A 22,193-nucleotide genomic window follows, 5' to 3' on the forward strand; every position below is an offset into this window, starting at 1 on the left:
GAGAGAGAGAGATAGATAGATAGATAGATAGATAGATAGATAGATAGATAGATAGATAGATAGATAGATAGATAGATAGATAGATAGATAGATAGATAGATAGATAGATAGATAGATAGATAGATAGATAGATAGATAGATAGATAGATAGAGAGAGAGAGAGAGAGAGAGAGAGAGAGAGAGAGAGAGAGAGAGAGAGAGAGAGAGAGAGAGAGAGAGAGAGAGAGAGAGAGAGAGAGAGAGGGGAGGGGATTTCCACAGAGGCCACAATATTTACCAGATCTATACGGATTTTTCTTTACTGGCCTGTTTTTCTGTCATCTCTGTGAACTTGCAGCTGACGGTTGTGACCAGACTGCTAATTAAATAATTATCATTTAAAGAAACCTGCATCAGCAAATCTTAGCGCCACAAGCTCTCCGGTTTCCCCCGGCAACCTAAAACATGTACAAGAAGCCATTCCTCCATACTTCATTTCGCTCCTTTAGCAAGCAACCGGTGGTGGTCAAGGTAATATTTCAATACTTAAAAGTACAAATACCTCTGGTGAACTATCACGTCAACACAAAATGTGGAGGAGAATTTGCTTTTCTAAAATACTCAAGTAATCAAAGTAGAAAAGACAATATACTTTAATATATAAGGTGGGGACGAACCTTCTTCCTTGTGGTGAGCCAGTGGCATTAACACATACGGCACTACACTGTTCAGTACTGTGCTTCCTTAGGCTTTTAAACCCCTTAACTTCCACCTCATCGGATCCCATTTACTCCAGTTTTGCTTCACCCTAATCAAAACGCTTCTTGGGGAAAAAGCACCAAAACAGCCACAAAAATGAGAAGAAAACAAGGATGTAAACGCAACAAAAATGTGACAAAAATTCAAGAAAAATGCAACAAAAATGCAACAAAAATTCATCAAAAATTCAACAAAAATTCAACAAAAATTCAACCAAAAAGTGACAAAAATTCATCAAAAATGTGACAAAAATTCGACAAAAATTCATCAAAAATTTGACAAAAACTCAACCAAAAAGTGACAAAAATTCACCCAAAAAATGTGACAAAAACGTGACAAAAATTCAACAAAAATGTGACAAAAACTCAACCAAAAAGTGACAAAAATTCAATCAAAAAATGTGACAAAAATGCAACAAAAATGCAACAAAAATGCAACAAAAATGTGACAAAAATGTGACAAAAATTCAACAAAAAAGTGACAAAAATTCATCAACAATGTGACAAAAACTCCACCAAAAAATGACAAAAACTCAACAAAAATGTGACCAAAACAACACAGCAACAACGCGAGGAAAAAGATCAGTTTTGTGGGTCTTAGCTTTCAAATGAGGTGCTACACAGGCCTATATAATGACCTAAGAGGACAGAATGCATTTGGTTTAGGCGGGTGGTAAGAGGTTAAAATGGGCCAACTTCTACTTTTTGCTTTGGAGTCTTTATAGAAATGTAAGAATTAGGAAGTATTACTTGCACCATTCAAATGTAGAAGTAAAAAAAAAAAATACTCCTCATCCTTACAAACGCTAAGCGCTCCAGTCCTAACCTGGTCAAAGTGGTTCAGTGCGGTCTTCGCTGCTGCACTAATAAGCCTCGTCCTCCTCCTCCTTTGAAGATGAACCCGGTTTGGTCCATCAGACCAAAGCAAATCTCCCGGCTGTGATTTGGCTTAAATTGGGAATTTGTTTTTAGCATGTTTTCCTCTCTCTCTGGTCACGTGACTGACTCCTGACCGTCGCACGAACCCTGTGAGGCGTTCAGGTGCTGTGGGATAAATACACGCTACACTTTGTAACAAGCTGCAACTATGTAAAGGAGGCTTGTCCGACATTTTTGTGTGGTAAGTAGTCTGGGTGCGGACGCCGCTTCAAGCCAAGTCACTAAAAAGAGTGATAAAAATATAGTTATACCTGTTTGTTGCATTTAATTATGTTTCCCAAATGCAATATTTCAATCAGATTTGTTAAAACTATACAAAACATTTGAATCTCTTTAAACTTTAAATCTTGCCAGGTTTCCTTTTAAACATTCAATCAGAAACAGAGGATTGAGGGGAAATGTTGATATTCAAAACTAAATTGGAAGAACGGGAACTTTTGAGCAAAAGACTGTATAAGATCTCAGTCACAACTGCAGCTGGATTTGATTTAGTTTAGTTTTCCATAGTTTTTGTTCTGTTTTTGACAAATGTTTGCAGTGAAAACAGTTGAGCGATGTCAGTTTTGTGGGTTCTGTAGATTTAAAGAAACTGTTCACCGTTTTTCCACACCGAGATATGTTCTTACCTGAGCTTAGACGAGTTGATACGTACCCGTTTGGTCTTTTTGCGTGTTCTCAGTCACGCAAAAAGACCAAAGATGTTGTTAGGATGTAGCTACCAAGCTCTTCCACGGGCACAAAGACCAGACAGGTACGTATCAACTCGTCTAAGCTCAGGTAAGAACATATCTCAGTATGGAAAAACGGTGAACTATTCCTTTAAGGCTAATTTAATGCTTTTGTATTACATTTAACCTGTCACTTGCCTCTCCTGACCAGGGGCTTAGGGTCAGGGGTAGGTTTAGGGTCAAGGGTGAGGGTTAGGAACAGCAAGTGTGATGTAAGTTGTGTTTCACTCACACAGATCTTACACATAGTTTTAGAAACTAGAAGGTCTTCGCTTTTAAATGAGGATCACACTGGCATTAAAGGAGATATCCTTGATTTTAAAATTTTCTGTTATTGGAATAAAAGTGTGTTTTGTCCTTTAGTCTATGGTAAAAGCAGACATTTATCCAAACAATACTGGTTTTAAAGACTTTTAAACAGTCATAGAATGTCAGGCTAGAAGGCGTTTTTTACAGTGAAGTGACAGATTTCCTCCTGAAAGTTGTGAAACCTGGTTTAAACTCAGTCCCTGTGATGAATGTTGATGTTTGGACCAAAAAATAGCAATTTGAAATTTGAGTGCGATTTGTATGATCAGGTTTAGCTCCTTTAAGGCTGTAAACTCTCAGTCACAACACTTTGAGATGTGGATATGCAGAAGAGCTAACCCTAACTCTAACACTAAACCAGGGGTTCCCAAACTTTTCAGGCCATGACCCCCAAAATCACTCAACCACCAACTTCTTCTGTAAAACGTAATTAGCATTTTTAAGTATTAAAGGTGTAAAACATTTAAAATCTGGTTTAATGATGTTAGTTTAGATACTGTATTGTGATATTTGGCTTTATTTCACATAAATATGCTTTTTAAATGAAAACTAAACATACAAAGTCAGAAATGTAAAAAATATTGTCTCAAATTCATCTTTTGACCCTCTCTTCAGTGTCCCCAGGGGGTCCGAACCCCCACTTTGGGAACCACTGCCGTAAACTGGCAGATAACAGTTTACAGCCTTAAGTTTGGCAGTTAACGACTTCATACTTTTTCATGCCCCGCAGAAACTTTATGCTAAAGAAACTGAAAAACAGAAACACCTTTAACACGTGCAAAAGTGAAGTTTCAGTCCTGCTTCTGCTACTAAAGTTTCACTTTGGACTCGTTTTATTCCTGGTCTTGTTTTGACACAATTTGATGAAAAAGAACATGACTCACTGGATTAAAATGTTTTTCTGTGTGTCTCCGATCTTACAGCCCGTTACGAACCCCGTCCCCTTCTTTGTGCTCATCGTGCCGTCTCATCCTCGCAGCAGGTTTCGCCATCGTCCTAAAACCGTCATCTGTCCCCGGGTCGTCCCGCAGATATGGGTGTGTTTGTTTGTTGTGCCTGTGCGTCCCAGTCTAAGCAGGAACGCGTGTGTGCGACGCTGTGACCGTCAGCGTAATCGTTTCCATCTCGTTTCATTCCTTTTGCGTGTGTGTGTGTGTGTGTGTGTGTGTGTGTGTGTGTGTGTGTGTGTTCGTGTGTGTGTGCGTGTGTTCATGTGTGTGAGCGTGAGAGGCTGCTTCTGCCCACTTCAGAGCTGCCACTTCACAGACGGCGACAGACGAACAGAAGGCAATGGGCCGCATGTGTGCTGAGGTTTGGAGAGGGGGAGCTCTGATACGCCGCCCGGTTTAGGTTAAGAGGGAAATATACATTACACTGATCTGAGAATGTTGGAGTCGGGGAGTGATACAGATCAGAGATATCCAGCTGAAACCTTTGTCGTAGAACACTGGTGTAAATATGAGAAAAACATGTATTGGGAGTTTTCTGTCATTTCATGTTTTCATCTCAAACTAATCTAATAATCTAACCGATGTATAGACGCAGGATTAAACAGATGGTTTGATTTTGTTGATACATTAGTGACAAAGATTTGTTCAGAGCGGTTTTTGGATCTTTAGTTTTTTGCATAAGCTATTTATTAGTAAAGAAATCTGTAAAAATTCAAATGTCGCCGGTTCAAAACTCAATAAATCTGACTGGGAACTAGATATTAAAAAACTACTTCTGATTTAAGTCCAAGACTGTACAGTGTGGAGTCTGCAGGAGCGACTAACATGGAGAAGTTCACTCGTGACAAAAAAGGGTGAGTTTTGTCTTTCTTTTACTCCGAGATTAAGGCTTAGATGTTAAAGCTACAAATCTCAACATTTTCACCTGCAGCGTCTCAACTTTAAGTGCAAATGAGGTTTAGATGGATCCGTTTAAGCAATAATCCTTTTATTTGTGAAGCAGCAATTTTAATGAAGAAATGTTGGGCAGAAAAGTTATTCTTATTTAAGTTTTAAAGCTGCTAACAGGAAGTGACATAGACACAGCCCATATATGGTCATGTTTGAAAACAATTAAAGGGGAAAACAATTGAGAAAAATCTAATCTTTCTCTAATTATTCAAAAACTACTTTTACAGATGCTGAATTATTGATATAGATTTCTACCCAATAAAGATACAAAGACATAGGAGGAGCAACAGCCCATAAAGACATAAATAATGGCAAATGCTAACGATAGCTAGCGCTAACTACAGCTGCCGTTTTTTTTACTTCTACTGCACAATCTGCTGTGGAAAAATATCCATATTGATCCGATTTTAACTTGAGTTTATTTGTATGTGATAAATAAGTCATATTGTCGTGGAAAATTGTGTTTCCTTCAAGATTCGGTTTTCCCCCTCGGCGAAGCCACGCCCCCTTCTATGACGCGATGCCGTCTGAATAGATAAAGGTGAAATTCCACAGCAGTTTGAGTCATTTCCCATTGACATAACGCAACAAAAATGTGACCAAAACGCGCCGACAACGCAACAAAAAAGTTACTGTCAGTTTTGTAGGTCTCAGCTTTCAAATGAGGCGTCATTCGTGTTTCTTTCCTCAAGCTGTGATCACTTTAAACAAGGCACTTTAAACAGGCACTTCTATCACATTTATCTGTGTGGACTTTTAATGTACAATATTTTGCCCTTAGGCTTTTAATGTGGCAGTGTTTGTTTGTTCTGTTTTTTTATATTGTGTCTTTTTACGTGTTTTACATATCGCACTTTGAGCTCTTTTTTCCAATGTGGTTTTTCAAACTGCAAATGGCCAACAAAGGAATCTGAATCTGAATCATTCTGGCCTATAGGCTGTAACCTTTTATGATTTGGGTAAAGCTGACCTGGAGAAAATGCACTCGGTTGAGGCAGGGGGAGATGTTTTAGCAAAAATTGTGTCTAATGTGTCACTTTAAAAGGGACTATACAGATTTTTATTGGAATTCTGTATTTTCCTCCCTCTACATGTTCCAGCCATGTCCTAATGTGTAGAATGAGCTCAGACCTGTTCACCACAACTGCCTCGAAAATCCTGCCCTGTCACCCAAAAAGGTGTTCATTCGGGTCCGAAGTGCCGTCATGCCCGAGCTTAATATAGAAGCTGCAGTTACGCGTATGACCTGAGGTGGCAGTAGTGAGCATAAAATGAGAAACTTGCATCTAGTCTCTTTAAATACACATTATTTGAGTAAAAGTTCAAGGCTTTTTCCCAACCAGTGGAAACTGTCGCGTTCCAATGTCATTTTCAAAAGGAAACTGAATCTGAATGATGTTTTGCTGTAAAAGAGTTTGAGGTTTTAGCTTTATTTTGAAAACAACACACATAAACACTCTAGTCTAGTCCCGCAGCGTCCTCAATGAAAGACTCGAGGGTACGTGTCAGAAACATTTCATCAGTAATCTTTTCCATTTCATCATTTTATCAGCACAAAGTGTGACTCAAGCATTAATGACTAACACGTTACAACGTCACAAGTCCGAGCACTCGGGCTGAGGAGAACAAAGTGAATATCTACGAAACCACTTATGTTCCGCTAAACGTGAACAAAAATCGTAGTGAATGGAAGTACTTTTGCCTCCGATCCGAGCGGTCCGGCCTTCAGTCTTACCTGTCTTCTGGCTCATGTCTGTGGGCAGGTGAGGCGGGCTGTGGCCGAAGGGGTCGTTGCTGTAGGGCAGGAGGGACGTGAGCGGGTGCATGCCGTGGGACTGCTGCACCACCGACACTTTGTTAGACTGTGGACACAAAAAGGAAACAGGTCTAGTCACGTTATCCGGCGAGAAACGTCGAGAGTCTGAACAGCACACAACAAAACTACAGACGGATCTCTCGCCATGAAATGATGCGATTTAACGAACTGAAATTATGATTAGGAAAGGCAACTTGACAACCCCGTCTTCAGATCGTGAGCCAGGGGTTCGGTCGGGACTGTGCGTGGTTTCAGTTGATGTGGGGAACCGGGGCCCCGAGAGGTTACCCAGACGCAGGGAGAATGTGCAAGCCTTCATACTGCGGGACCAGAGCCGAAAAAGAAAAAGCCAGCATCAAACCAGGTCAAAACCGGGACCACGCCAGGACTGAACCCTGGTCGAGCGGAGCTACGGAGATGGATCATTGTCTACGAGAGCGTGTCCTCAGCCAGTATGCTCTGGAGCAGGTTAGCTTCTATTACCAGACAAAAAGAAAGCTCTTGGATCAGTCAGAAGAGAGAATCCTTTGCCAGTTCATCCATATCAATGTGCACACGGATTCCCCTCCATCCGATATTCAGCACTCCTCACAGTGTGTGATTCACATTGAAGACAGTAAAACTATGAATGAACATGTGGGATTAAGTAGGCAAGAAAAAAAACGTGAAATAACTCAAAAACATGTTTTATATTCTCAATTCTTCCAAAAGGCATTTTCTCAATGAACTTCATGAGGTCGTCCCTGAAAAAACAGTCTGTGAAGTCAAAAGCATTTCTAGTGACGACATCGTGAGGAAATGTAAAAAGTGCAAAGCAGAAATCAAAAGGCGGATATTATAAGAATCTATTTCACCTTTTTTAATGTATAGGGACTATACAGAGAAAATTATGTATTTTCCTCCTCCTACATGTTCCAAGAATGTCCTGATGTGTAGAATGAGCTCAGACCTGTTCACCACAACTGCCTCTAAAATCCTGCACCGTCACTCAAACAGGTGTTACTTCACGTCCGAAGTGCCGTCATGCACGAGCTTAGTATATAGGGTGCAGTTACAAGCATGACCTGAGGTGGCAGGAGTGAGTATAAAATGGCTAATTTGCATCTAGCCCCTTTAAAGGTCTAATTTCAAGTTATATAGCGCTTTTCTACCTTCATTAGTTCATAAGTGTCTTGTTGTCTCCTTCAGGAACTGGGATTCGAACTCCCGACCATTCCGATCATGAGACGACCCGCTCTACTAACTGCGCCACGGTCGCCCCATTGTTTAAAACAGGGGTCTTCAAACTACGGCCCGCGGGCCAAATCCGGCCCACCAGATGATTTAACCCAGCCCCTGACTTGTAGAGCACAAATTCCCAAGTATGTAAAAAGAAAGTCTCTAGCCCATACCTGAGCAGAGTTTTTTTTAAAATAACCAGTATACTCATTTCAGCCACTAGGGGGCAACTTAAATAAATGAAAAGGTTCCACAAGTGTCCAGCAGGGGCACTGACGTGATAAGAGATCAGAATATAAACAACACATTATAGCCACGTGGTAAATGAAGCTTAACACCGCAAAGTGTGGAGTAAATGAATAAAGACGACAGCACTTTGAGAAACTTGTGACTCTGGCTTGTAAAGCGCAATACAAGTGTAAGCAGTTATTACTTTGGTCACATTACGCAATGATATCTTATTTGAAAATATAAAAATAAATTGACTACCTGTGGTATTTCAAATAAAAACAAAGTGTGAAGACTTGATTACTATTTTTGCAAACCACTACAGCTAAACAAACATGAGCCTGAGTCAAGTATTGATCTTGTGGATATAGTAGTAAGGACGACTGTGCCAGGCGAGTAACCTGTACTTCACAATGAGGCCTGATGCATTTAAGTCTGGGTCAAACAATTCTACGTTAGAGCCAACCCGGGCCGGCCCCCCATCACAGTCAGGAACGATAATGTGGCCCCCAGAGAAAAAAAGTTTGAGGACCCCTGATTTAAAACATAATTCCATCTGTGATCACTCATAAATTAAGCTACAATGTGAATAATCTTGAAATAGAAGAAAAACCATTACAAAAAAATGCTATGGTGCTTATAATAATAATTAGTTCATAGATTCCCGTCAGCCTTTGTTGGTTAGCACTTTTCAATAATTCCATTTCAGTTTCTTTCGAGCCGTTAGCTCTGCAGACCGGAGCCGCAGCAGATCCACGTCCTACATCATTCTAACGGCATCTACAACGTCTTCAGTGTCTCTAAACCACTCTCCCAATGTCTGGAAGTTCCTCCTCTTCCTAATGCGCTCGGGATGGTGCAGTTATGCCGCAGAGGAGGCTCGGGCTCTGTTGGAGGTCACTAACCGCACGCCGCTGTTTGAACTGCAGTTTGTTAACTCGTGAGTCGGGCACAGAGGAGCTCGTGTTTCTGCTCTGAGGGAGGCGACGGTAAATGCTCCGGACCCGAGTGGGCGGATTTGTGTAGACTTTTATGTCATTTCAGCGTTTTTGATGAGACACAGGGGCACAGTGACTTCATCAGAAACTCAACTGGAAATACCAGCTTCAAGGGCGGCACGGCGGCTGAACCCCCCCCCCCCCCCTCGCAGCAAGAATGTCCCTTTGTTTAGTCCAGATATATTCAGATTAGCTTAGACGCTTTCTTTTCGGGAATGTGGAATATCTGGATTTTAGCCTGAGGTTTGGACTTCAGGATCGACTTTGCATTTGGATTTTGTCTAGTTTTAACCTGTGAAAACTTTACTTTAACCCCTTAACTCCCACCTGAACCGGGCACATTTTCTCCGGTTTGGCTTTACCCCAATCCAAAAGCTTCTGGAAAAAAGCCGTGAAAATAGCGACAGAACTGAGACGAAAACAATGATGGAAATGTGACAAAAAAGTGAGAAAAAATGACAAAAATGTGACAAAAAATGACAAAAAATGTGACAAAAAATGACCAAAAAATGACAAAAAATGTGAAAAAAATATGACAAAAATGTGACCAAAAACTGACAAAAAATGTGGAAAAAATGCAAAAAAAATGTGAAAAAATGTGACAAAAAATGCCATAAAAAAAGCCAAAAAATTGCACACAAAAAAATGCCCAAAAAGTTACAAAATTGAGTTGAATACCCCTCCAAAAAAAGATGGAAAAAAATTTGATGACGTGAGGAAAAAGATCCGTTTAGATGAGTTTTGTAGATGTTAGCTTTCAAATGAGGTGCTACACTGGCCTACAGGATTTGGGTAAAGCTGAACTGGAGAAAATGCGGTTCAGGCGGGAGTTAAGAGGTTAAACTAAAAAAAAAAGAACAAAATTAGCATTACCATCGACAACGACAACAAAACGTGCAATATGCTAAACTGCTATATATGTTATATAGGAATACAAAGGAAGGATCCTAACTTAAGCGGACAGTTAGCAAACCGGGCTACTTTACGTTAGCCTGTTCAATGTATTTTCCCTGTAGCCGTTAGCATTTAACATTCAAACATTCCAAAAGATATGATCGATCCAGATGTTTTCAGTTGTTGTTAAACCATCGACCACATTTAGGCGACGTCAAAGCCTCATTAGGAATCATAAATCTATTTACAGATCTAACTTAAAGCAACACCATGCAAAATTTTACCCAATAAATAAAATTGAAAGACAAGCCTTTATCTCATGACACATGTTTTCGTTATTGAAAATCGCCCCTTAAATCCTTTGCTTTTGCTGTGAGCGGCTCAGCTCTCCTAAGGCGTGACTGTAACTTTACCAGGAGTGGGTACGTCTCCAGCTCGTCTCCATGGAGATGTGGACTAAAGTCAGTAGAATTTGAGATTTAAATAATTTAGGTCCTCATCCAAATCCATTCTTTGTTTACTCACTGCAGTAATAGCATTCTCTGTGTCGAGTTAGTCATTGAGAGCATGTTTGTATTGATGGAAACAGCATAGTCCAAAATGTTACGCAGTGTGCCTTTAAGATAAGAATTGGTGTATAAAAGTGACCACAGGACTGAATGCTAGATCATATTCAGTCAAGTTTCTGCTTTTGTGTGGTCGGATTCACCTCCAATGGCCACTAAACATCATCTTACAACACGTTTATGATGGTGAAGCCACAGAATGACATAAATGCCATGAAACGGACACGACACACCTCGCCATACTTTCGTATAGATATAGACGGCATTGAATCATAGAAGGGGGCGTGGCCTCGCCAAGGGGGTGAATAGAATCTTTTGGGAAACACAATTTTCACTCTTTTCAGCCATTTTCTGGTGGAATATGAACTTCTTTATCACACATAAATAAAGGAAAGTCTAAATCGGGCCCATATGGATGTTTATTCACAGCAGATTGTTCAGTAGTAGTGAAAAAATGGCAGTCATAGCTAGCACTAGCTAGCCGTTAGCATTAGCACGATGCTAACATGAAGCATTTTCCGTTATTTATGTATTTATGGGCTGTTGAACCACTTTGCTCCTCTCCATGTCTTTGTATCTTTATTTAGTAGAAAACTATATTCATAATTCAGCATTTGTTAACCCCTTACCTCCCACCTGAACCGAGCATATTTTCTCCAGTTTGGCTTTACCCCAGTCCAAAAGCTTCTGGAAAAAAGCTGTGAAAATAGCAACAAAACTGAGACGAAAACAATGATGTAAATGTGACAAAAATGTCACAAAAATGTCACAAGAAATTGACAAAAAAATGACAAAATGTGACAAAAATGTGACAAAAAAAATACAAAAATGTGACCAAAAAAATGACGAAAACAATGATGTAAATGTGACAAAAAAGTGACGAAAAATTGATGAAAAAGTGGCAAAAATTACACAAAAATTTCACAAAAAAATGACGAAAAAATGACAAAAATGTGACAAAAAATGACAAAAAAACTAAAAAAATTATGGCAAAAAAATCTGATGACATGAGGAAAAAGATCCTCTCGGTTCAGGCGGGAGTTAAGAGGTTAAAGTAGTTTTGAATAATTAGAGAAAGTTTACATTTTCCTCCAAATAGTTTCCCCCCTTAACTGTTTTCAAACATGACCATATGTGGGCGATTCCAGAGATGCCGTCTGTAACTATAGGGCCAGGCTTCTCCATTCATTCAGCGCTCAGTTCAAACAGGTCCAGGAGCCGCTGGTGAACTGAGGTACAGCTAAAGGCAGGTCAGTCACTTCTGCGAGCACTTCTGTGTTAAGTCTGTCGTAAGAGGAAGAAGCTCCGACCGACGCAAAAACAAACCCGGCGACGCCGCAGACACATGTGCAGCTGATAAACATAAATGCTCTTGTGCCACATTCTTCCCGGTTATGCTCTTAACCGTCGCAACATCGCCGGCAAAGGCTTCAGGAAGCTTCGTCAGTGACTAATGATCCGTGTTTGGCAGCAGGCCGAGTATAAACCTATCCAGTATATTTACGGAGTAAAACTCAAAACAATAAACATGAGAGCGAGCAAACAGACCAAATGTGCTCCTAATGCTCCGCCAGATGATGACAGTGCCGGTGTTGAAGAATACTTTCAAATTATACACAGAATACTCAATGTATTTTGAAAGGTCTTCTGTTACTTAATCCAATCAGAGTATACTTCTTGCGTGCTCACTTCGGCAACAAAAGGACAGTAAAGGTCAGAGGTATGGCTGGGTATTGTTAAACGATACCAGTCTGGTATCAATAAAAAGGTTTAAGTTCTACTGGTATCGGAAAAATGAAAGTATCGAAAGCAGGTACCGAAAAAATATATTCTTAGATCCAAGTTTTGATGCCGTTGGTCGAAGGACATAATTAAAGGAAGTGTTGTTTCAGTGTTTCAGTATAAACTCAATACTTTACCAAATTTTTTTTTGCCCCAATTTTTTCCAATTTATTCCCAATATTTCCCTATTTTTCCACACATTTTTGTTCTTTATTTTTGCTTAAATTTCCCCCCATTTTCCCACACATTTCTTAGGATTAGAGATGAACCCGATATTGTAAATGAGCAGATCTTCCACACATTTTTGTTCTGTTTTCTGGTCCTCGATGACAAATATTTGAGCGCAGGCATCGGGAAAAGCATCGTTCAGGTATCGGTATCAAAAACCAAGTATCGTTAAAGGAACAGGCCACCGTGTTTCCACTCTGTGATATGTTCTTACCTGAGCTTAGACGAGTTGATAGATACAGACGGCATCTCTGGAATCGTCCATATATGGTCATTTTTTAAAACAGTTAATGGGGAAAACTATTTAGAATTTTTTTTAATTTTCTCTAATTATTCAAAAACTACTGTAAAAAATGCTGAATTATGAATATAGTTTCTACTAAATAATGATACAAAGACATGGGGAGGAGCAAAGTGGTTCAACGACCCATAAATACATGAATAACGGAGAATGCTAACTTGATGCTACATGTTAGCATCGGGCTAATGCTAACGGTTAGCTAACGCTAGCTACAACTGGCGTTTTTTCACTTCTACTGAACAATCTGCTGTGAGAAAATATCCATATAGGCCCGATTTACACTGGACTTTATTTGTATGTGATAAATAAGTTCATATTCCACCGGAAAATGGCAAAAAAGAGTGGAAAATTGTGTTTCTCTAAAGATTCTATTTTCCCCCTCGGCGAAGCCACGCCCCCTTCTATGACGAGATGCCGTCTGTATCTATACGTACCTCTCTGGTCTTTGTGCCCGTGGAAGAACTTGGTCGCTTCCAACTTCCCCCCCACGTTTGGAGCCATAGGAATACAATGGGAGAGTCCAAATTCTCTAACAACATCTGTGGTTGTTGTGCTTGACTGAGGGCACGCAGAAAGACCAGACAGGTACACATCAACTCGTCTAAGCTCAGGTAAGAACATATCTCAGTATGGAGAAACTGTGGCCTGTTCCTTTAAAGCACTGGTATAAGAAAACAAGCTGAAAAAGACTCATCAGACTCAGATACACTGTCCCTCGTTCACCCCTCGTCCTTCGCATCGTGTATGTTTTTATTTGTTTACATGTAAGCGCGTCTCAAAGTCCGACTCTTTGAAAGTGGGAGAGCTGCTGATCTTGGCGATTATAAATATTTCTGACTTAAGTTTGGTAATTTATTTCGTGTCTCCGACAGAAGGGTGTGTGTGTGTGTGTGTGTGTTTTACATCGGAGTGCGTCTTCATAAGTGCGGACCATCAGCACTACAGAGCGTTTGATTCGCGGGCTCGGCGCGGCCCCCCTGCTGGGTTACAAAGTGAATACCTTATCAGCGTGAGGCAGCGTTTCCACAGCGCGCACACCGCATTAGCCGATTCCAGCGCGCTCGCGAGGCCCCCCCCCCGTCCCTCCGTCCGTCAACACATCTCCGGCGCTTCCCCCTCACCGGGGCGTAAACACGGACGCTTTCGAAAACGTGGCGGAGCTACGCGATCAGACTCCGGGGAGTGGAACGAGCCAGACCGAGGGGGAGGGGCGGCGGGTGAGATAAGGTGGACTGCGTATGAAAATCAAGGAAATATTTGTTTGAAATTGGGGGGGAATAAAAAATACCACAGTGTGTTTGGTGATGGTTAAAAATCCTACAGCAAAACAGCAAAGAGGTCAGGGTTGGGCAATTCTTCCGAACATCCAGAGTCCATGGTTATTCTTACCATTTTATCTAATTACAGATATTTATATTGTAAAAATGACAAAAAAGATGACTGTAATTTCACTGGGAGCGGGACGTCTCCGGCCCGTCGCCATGGAGATGTCGACTAAAGGCAGCCAAATATGACATTGAACCAGCTTAGGTCCTCATCCAAAGCCATTCCCCTGATTACCCACTGCAGAAATAGCCTTTTCTGTGCCTCGCTGATCTTTTTTGTTGCCTTTTTGGAACTTTTTTTTTGTCAGCAGTGGGAAAGACACACAGAAACAATGCAAATAAACACAAGGTTTAATTTACAGCTAGCAAGCTGATGGCACCACGATGAACACACTTTGAAAACAGAACTGCTCAGATCACTACAATGATGACCAAACCTTCTGTTGGTCTGTAAATGCAGTAAATTAGAATAACTGCCTTGTATAAAATTGCTCACTCAAAATGGCTCTAGTGAATGTCTTGAAATAGGCCTCTGTCTCTTTAAGAACCTCTGACCCTTTCCGACACGCCCCCTCCACACGCTGTCTGTGGCATCAGTGGGGAGGGGGTTCTGCTGAGGGGCAGTGGTTGGTTACTCGGCTGGTGACGAAAGCTCGGAGGCGTCTCCAGGAGGTGGGGGCGTTCCTAGGAGGACTCAGGCAAACCTATCCCTAAAATGGCCGCCATCAGAGTTTTTACAGATTACTCAGAAATACGTGAATGTGCCAAGGCAACACTTCAGGCATGTTTTTAATGAGGGAATGACAGAATAACATGATGTAAAGCTTGAAAAAAGTCCATTTTTAACAAGCAGGAAGTTGAAAGCAAAGTACTTAAAGCTCGCGGAGGACAACTGTCATCAGTAAACAGGATTTCTCCAGGTGTGGGTTTGCGGAAGGAATGTCCTAAAAGATCTTAAAGGGATATTTCAGGATTTTTGACATAAGGCCACATTTCCTAGTCATCCAGAGTGTTGTTGTTGTTGTAAATCCACCATGGTCATTGTGGCAAACAGGGAGGAGTGAGGAATGACGGTCTATTAATAATACATCTATGGTTTTCATTCACCAATATTGACAGATTTTGCATCCACGCGTCCTGAAGGGCACGTGCCTTAAAGGAACAGGCCACCGTTTTCCATTCTGAGATATGTTCTTACCTGAGCTTAGACGAGTTGATGTGTACCCGTCTGGCCTTTGTGCCCGTGGAAGAGCTTTGCACGCACAAAGACCAGACAGGTACGCATCAACTCGTCTAAGCTCAGGTAGGAACATGTCTCCGTATGTAAAAAACGGTGGTCTGTTCCTTTAAGGGCTGGTTTTCTCCAAATGAGGTTTTTGCTCCACTCACGCAACAACATGGCCACTTTAGTTGCTCCTACAGACTCCAAAGTTTTCAGTCTTGGACTTCAGAGGGATTTTTTTAATATCTAATTCCTTGCCTGATTTATTCAGCTTTGAACAAGGAGAAATTTGAGTCTTTACTGATTTTTTTTCACTTATGATTAGCTTGTTCAAAAACTAAACAAGAACTACTGTTACTAACATGTCCACAAAATAAAACTATATAAGGCTGTGTTGAGAAGCTGAGGCGCTTGACGGCGGGTTTCGACTCACAGGGTCTTCAGTGAGTGATCCTGTTGACAGTTGTCCTCCGGGAGCCTACTTGGCTTTCAACTTTTTTCCCCCTATTCACCTGCAGCGTCTCGCCTTAACCTCTTACCACCCGCCTAAACCAAATGCATTCTGTCCTCTTTGGCTTTTATATAGGCCAGTGCAACACCTCATTTGAAAGCTAAGACCCACAAAACTGATCTTTTTCCCCGCGTTGTTGCTGTGTTGTGTCACCTTATTTTGTGTTTGGTTTTTTTGGTCAGTTTTGTTGAGTTTTTGTCACATTTTTGTTGAATTTTTTTAATTTTTCTGTTGATTTTTTGTCACATTTTTGTTGAATTTTTGTCACATTTTTGTTGAATTTTTGTCACTTTTTGGTTGAGTTTTTGTAGTTTTTCTGTTGAGTTTTTGTCATTTTTTGGTTGAGTTTTTGTAGTTTTTCTGTTGAGTTTTTGTAATTTTTTGATTGAGTTTTTGTCACTTTTTGGTTGAGTTTTTGTAGTTTTTCTGTTGAGTTTTTGTCATTTTTTGGTTGAATTTTTGTCACTTTTCTGTCACATTTTTGTCACGTTTTTGTTGAATTTTTGTCACATTTTTGTTGAATTTTTGTTGAATTTTTGTCACATTTTTGTCACATTTTTGTCACATTTTTGTCACATTTTTGTCACATTTTGGTTGAGTTTTTGTCATTTTTTGGTTGAGTTTTTGTAATTTTTCTGTTGAGTTTTTGTCACATTTTTGTTGAATTTTTTGTCACATTTTTGTTGAATTTTTTGTCACATTTTTGTTGAATTTTTGTCACATTTTTGTCATTTTTTTTTGTTGAGTTTTTGTCACTTTTTGGTTGAATTTTTGTCACTTTTTTGTTGCGTTTACATCCTCGTTTTCTTCTCATTTTTTGTGGCTGTTTTGGTGCTTTTTTTAATTAGGGTAAAGCCAAACTGTAGAAAATGGGATCCGTTCAGGTGGGAGTTAAGAGGTTAAGACAAAAGGCCGCGATCCTGGTCATTGGCGGCCCATTATCCCCCGCCCCCTCTCCTTCTCCCATACTGCCAACACATGTACATTTAGCTCCACATCTGCAGCGACTTCAAACGCGCTCCTTCACGTGACGCGCTCCGACGCCGCCGCTCCTCTGCAGCGTTCGCGGCCACACAAAAAAACCACCGACTCGTCCTGCCCCCTTCCTTGGGGTAATTAGCTTCGGCCTTGAAGTGGCTTTCTCTACCCTCTGCTTTTTTTTTTTTTTTTTTTTTTTTAACGAACATTTGGGGAGCATTCGGTTGAACCCGTAATTATCGAGAAACCTCTATGTTTAACCTCTTCCTGACACCAGATAAGAAAGAGCCATTACCTGCAGACGGGGCGAGTGTGTACACGCAAATCCAGGATCCAAAAAAGTCTGGGGTTTGAGTTTTTCGACCGAGCCCGTAGACCTCCATATGTTCAGGTGGTGCTTTTAGAGACACGCGGAAATGATATAAGGAAGCCTTTAATTAGCCAGCAGCCACCCACGCAGCCCAAAGTAAATATTTAGGGAGAAAAAAAAACATATTCAAATACTTCTCTTGGGGTAAATTTGGGGTTTGACTGATTTACGGCATGTACAGTAGCATGTTATCATTGTAACCATATGGGGATGCTTTTTACGTGTTTATTCCTCTTTTTGTAGGCAGTCCCAAGTCACTTTTCACGTGGAAAGGATCAAATTCAGCTTGTTGCATTATGCCAATATGGGATATTGATGATCCTGGCCAGCCTTTCCATATTCTTTACAAAGACGTGAATCTGGGATGAGGCGTGATTTCTTCGAATTCCAGATAGGCCTGATTGACAAGCGTATTATTAACCAATCAGAGAACAGCCGGATGTGACGCAGACGGCATATTTTGTAAACAAGGAAGTTAATGGCATCGTCCTGAAGAGCGGAGACAAATGTGAACGATCTGCTTTGTGTTTGCAGCTAAAACTGAAGGACTTGAGGCAGGGGTCTCCAACCTTTTTTACCCAGCGAGCTACTTTTACGCAAGAATGTCGAAAAGCTACTTCATAAACGCTTGTATAGAATGCGACTTCACCCTGGGGAATCAGGCAGTATTTCAAAGAAAATGACTTGAGTTTAGTTCAGCGTGTTCAGAACAAAGAGAAATGCATCTAAATGTTGAGTTATCGTGCGTATAGAGGCGTAGAAAGTCTTTGGCGAGCGACCGAGAAAGGTTTGGCGAGCTACTGGTTGGAAATCCCTGATATAAGGAGTCGCTAGCAACTCGCTTCAGATTTTAAATGTAGCAGAATTCAAAAACTTCCACTAGACGGCAAAATCTATCCTCTTCATCCTTCTTCAAGCATCAACATGGACGCAGGAACATTCTTGTTTGGTACATTTAAGTGGTTAATTCGGTTGACGACGTGCTCTGTGACTGGGATTGAAATAAAACTTTTCCAGATTTGATTTGCTGTAAGCAAAGTTCCAGAAGGTCCTGCTTTTGAACAGATACAAAAAGCAGGAGTCGGCTGGACAACTAGTGGGTCGCAGCCCAAAAGTCGGTCATGGAACCGTTTTCAGTGGGCCACGATCCTTTTACCAAGGAACATTTCTTTTCTTTCAACCAACCAGCAAAGTAAGTTATTATTGGACTTATAATCAAAACAATTCCAGTTAAGTTGTGTTATGGCACGTAGTATTAAAATCCAGTATTTCTGTTGGGGTCAGCCCTATGTTCCTCACTTCTATTGATTAAGAGGCACCAGCCCACTATCCTTAAGGTTTGTGGCTAGGGCAGGGTCAGGGTTAAGCTGATGGATATATGTATGACGTGATTGATTGAAAAAAATCCCGGGTAACAAAGGTATGCCCCCATTTCTGTTCATTCAAGTGTTAATTATAAGGCTGGCTAACGATAAAAAGCTCAAAACAATCCAACAACCTTGTTTGGCAAAGGCCCCACGACCCACTGAAAATGGTCTAGTGACCGAGTAGTTTTAATGAACATATCAGTCCTTACAGATACAGACGGCTCGACAGAGGCGGAATTAGGGCTGAATTTTCTACCAAATGAAGACACAGAGGCACGGAGAAGCGTTTAACGGCCCAAATTTCTTCATATAACAGTGAATGTTAACCATAGCGTACACGTTAGCTTCAGGCTGCATGCTAACGTGAGCGTTTTTCACTTTTGCTTGGACAATTTGTGGGTTTTTTTTATCCAATATCAACCGATACCAAGAGACTTTCTTAAAAGTGGTTTTCTCTGAGGGAAAAAGTGAATTGTCTCTTATCTCCATATTAGATCAATAAAGTCTTGTAATTTCGTAACATTATGACAAGAGAAGATATAAACTAATGGAGAAAACATTATCATTGGGGGAGGCTATGTTACATTAAAAAGCTCACATAAAGTGATCTGATCATTACGACTTGTTAAACCATATCAGTTATTCTTTGGCAGCATTTTATGAACTCAAACACAAACACTTGGCTCCAGCAGTGGAAATTTTATTTTATTCGGCCGCTTTAGGCATTTCTATCATAGTTTCTGACCCAGTCCTGATTAATTGCTGTTAGCATTAGCATGCTGTTGCTAGCCGCGGCATTATCGACTGGCATTTTGAAGCTAAGAACCAGGAGAATTCATACAGCATGTCCATATTCACTGAGATCGGTGAAAGTTGTGTTTTTAAAGTGATGAGAGACAAAACAGGTATCGGTTCAGTATCGGATATTTGTAGCCAATACCCGATATCCCATTTTTTTCAGTATCTACTACTAGATATGTTCAATGTCCGCCAGAAAACGTCTAAAAAGTAAACAGACTTTCTTCCCCCTCACTAGGCTACACCCCGAATATGACGAATCAATAATTTATCAAAGTATTATTTCCTCCCCAGTCGCACCTACGTCCAAACGCCACATTATGCATCTTCTCCTAAAACATGCTTTCTTTCACAAATGGCCTGTTTGCTTTGTCTTTGATGGCCCGTGAGCTGAGTGCCATCTCGATTCACGCGTCCACAATAAAACGCCACACTTTCCCCGCCGCTCAGATCTCTTTGTGGGAGGCCTCTTTGCTCCTCATGAAAAAAAAGAAGACGGCTGATTGCTGCCACTTCAGAACGGCCACAATGCTATGAAAAGGTGAAGCTAGCATCTCATTGACAGACGCCGCCCTCCGCCAAAAAAACACTGCCAGTGTTTTAAGGCGATTGTCCGGCGAGGAACGCGAGATTAAAGACGCCAGATTGAAAAACGGGTTTCACAAAAGGCCTGATTTCAAACACAAAAAGATGCGCCCTCGGTGGAATACATTAGCCGTTTTATCAATCTGGTTAGCTAACGACGGTTGACTACATGAATTTGTAGGTACGTCGCTGAATTGATTCCCGTCCACTTGTGACGTTTAGAGCAACCTTTGAGACGGGTCTTTATTATTTAGGTTACAACATACTATATAACTACATCTGGGAAAAACAAAATCAGTTTTGATATTACAGTGTGAGTGAGTAATACTGGCTAATAGAATGGAGATATCCTACATTAATCAGTAGGGCTGTGTACTGGGGGCGTGGCTTCACCGAGGGGGAAAACAGAATGTTTTTTTTAACCACTTTCTGGAGAAATATACATTTATTTATCACATACAAATAAAGTCAAGTCTAAATCGGGTCCATTTGGATGTTTATTCACAGCTGATTGTTCAGTAGAAGTGAAAAAACGGCAGGCGTAGCTAGCGCTAGCTGGCATTATCATTAGCGTGATGCTAACATGAAGCATCATGTTAGCATTAGCCGTTATTTATGTATTTATGGGCTGTTGAACCACTTTGCTCCTCCCCATGTCTTTGTATCTTTATTTAGTAGAAAACTATATTCATTATTCAGCATTTGTTAAAGTAGTTTTTCAATAATTAGACAAAGTTTAGATTTTTCTCCAAATAGTTGGTGTTCACGATTTAGAATGTGATGATGTCATGATGTCAGATGGAGGGCGGGGCCAGTGCAACTCTGAGAGAAATGCAGTTTTTGTAAGAAATCTCCAAAACGAAAATTGACAAATGTTTTTCCTCTTCAGTGAGAAAATAATTGGACATTAGTTCATATGTACTGAGATAATGAACTTTGTGACAGTTTTTGTTTCATGTGGATTCCTCCAGTAATGACTGAGACATGAGCCAAAAAACAAAGACATAAAAATATGCATTTTGTCAGTTGCCACAGTTACCATAGTTACCGTCAGTTGACCTCCACCTCAGTTTTAAACTATAGGCTCTTTAGAAAGTTGTGATGTCACGTGAACGCTACCTATTGTTTTCCCCCTTGACTGTTTTCAAACATGACCATATATGGGGGATTCCAAAGATGCCGGTACTTTAACGATACTTTGTTTATGATACCGAAACCTGAACGATTCTTCTTCTCGATACCTATGCTAAAATATTTGTCATCTAGAACCAGAAAACAGAACAATTATGTTAATTCATTCCATAAACAAACTATCTCTTTATATTTGGATCATTTATTTGAGCGGAAACACCTAAGTCTTGTGCTTGTGGTCAATAAATGTGAAATGTGTTTGTGTGATGGTCGTACGCCATCAAATACACCAGCGGATTCAAGGCAACGGTGAATCATTTATTAACCCCTTATCCCCCACCTGAACCGAGCACATTTTCTCCAGCTTGGCTTTGCCCAAATATAAAAAGCTTCTTGAAAAAAGCAACAAGAGGAAATCGAGGATGAAAACAAAACAGCCACAAAGGAACAAAGACGAGTAACAAGAATGTCCGGTGAAAAAAAAGTGGTGAAAGTGCAGCAAAAAAGTAACAAGAAACGGGTAAAAAATGAGAAGAAAAAGAACGTGAACAAAGGGACGACAACAATGTGAGGAAGAAGATCCGTTGAGGTCAGTTTTGTAAGGTCTTAGCTTTCAAATGAGGCGTCACACCTACAGCAGGGGTAGGCAACGTCAGGCCCGGGGGCCAAATCCGGCCCTCAAGCACAGAACCTCTGGCCCTCAAGATGATTTGGAGAAACATTATGACACAAATCAGAAGGTACTTTAACATTTCTAGGGTTCAATGGGAGAAATACTGTTAATACACCCAATGAGGCCATATTATGCACAACACTGGCATTTGTAGAAGTGCACTGGAAAAATAATAATAATTTGAAGGAAGAAATGACAGAAACCTACTTGAACTAAGAGATTCAATCTAAAGTTTGAGTAGATTTGGTCTGGTCTTATCACCAATGGAAACAGTCATTATTCTCTTAAGGGGACACTACAGGCAAAACTAAATTTTTTCAGGTTTTGGGCCAAATTGGTCTCTGAACATATAAGCTTTCACCCGGAAACAGAAAATATACCTAATCTTCACAATAACATGTTTAAATATTGCGCTGATTCAATGTTCCCCCATAGACTTATATGGGAGAACGCAATTTCAAGGGCCTTTTTCTCAAAACACATTTTTCTGTCATTGTGGCGACACCACTGTTCCCGTCAGTCGGACCTAAAGACTTCAAATTTTCCAGCCTTGGACTGAGCAATATTTGGAAGATTATTTCAGAGGGA

The 22,193-nt window shown here is 40.6% G+C and overlaps 1 protein-coding gene across 6 annotated transcripts in view; it reads right to left on the reverse strand.

Annotated features, from left to right (window-relative positions):
- Positions 1-22,193, reverse strand: part of tcf7 (transcription factor 7) — a 124,132-nt gene that overhangs the window by 39,182 nt on the left and 62,757 nt on the right. For all 6 annotated transcript variants that reach the window (XM_079566351.1, XM_079566349.1, XM_079566350.1 and 3 more), the window contains exon 4: positions 6,350-6,476. In XM_079566351.1, the coding sequence (XP_079422477.1) occupies positions 6,350-6,476 (127 nt within the window). The remainder of the gene's footprint in view (positions 1-6,349; positions 6,477-22,193) is intronic.

This window comes from Gobius niger (genome assembly GCF_951799975.1).
Source record: "Gobius niger genome assembly, chromosome: 11".
Taxonomy (NCBI): domain Eukaryota; kingdom Metazoa; phylum Chordata; class Actinopteri; order Gobiiformes; family Gobiidae; genus Gobius; species Gobius niger.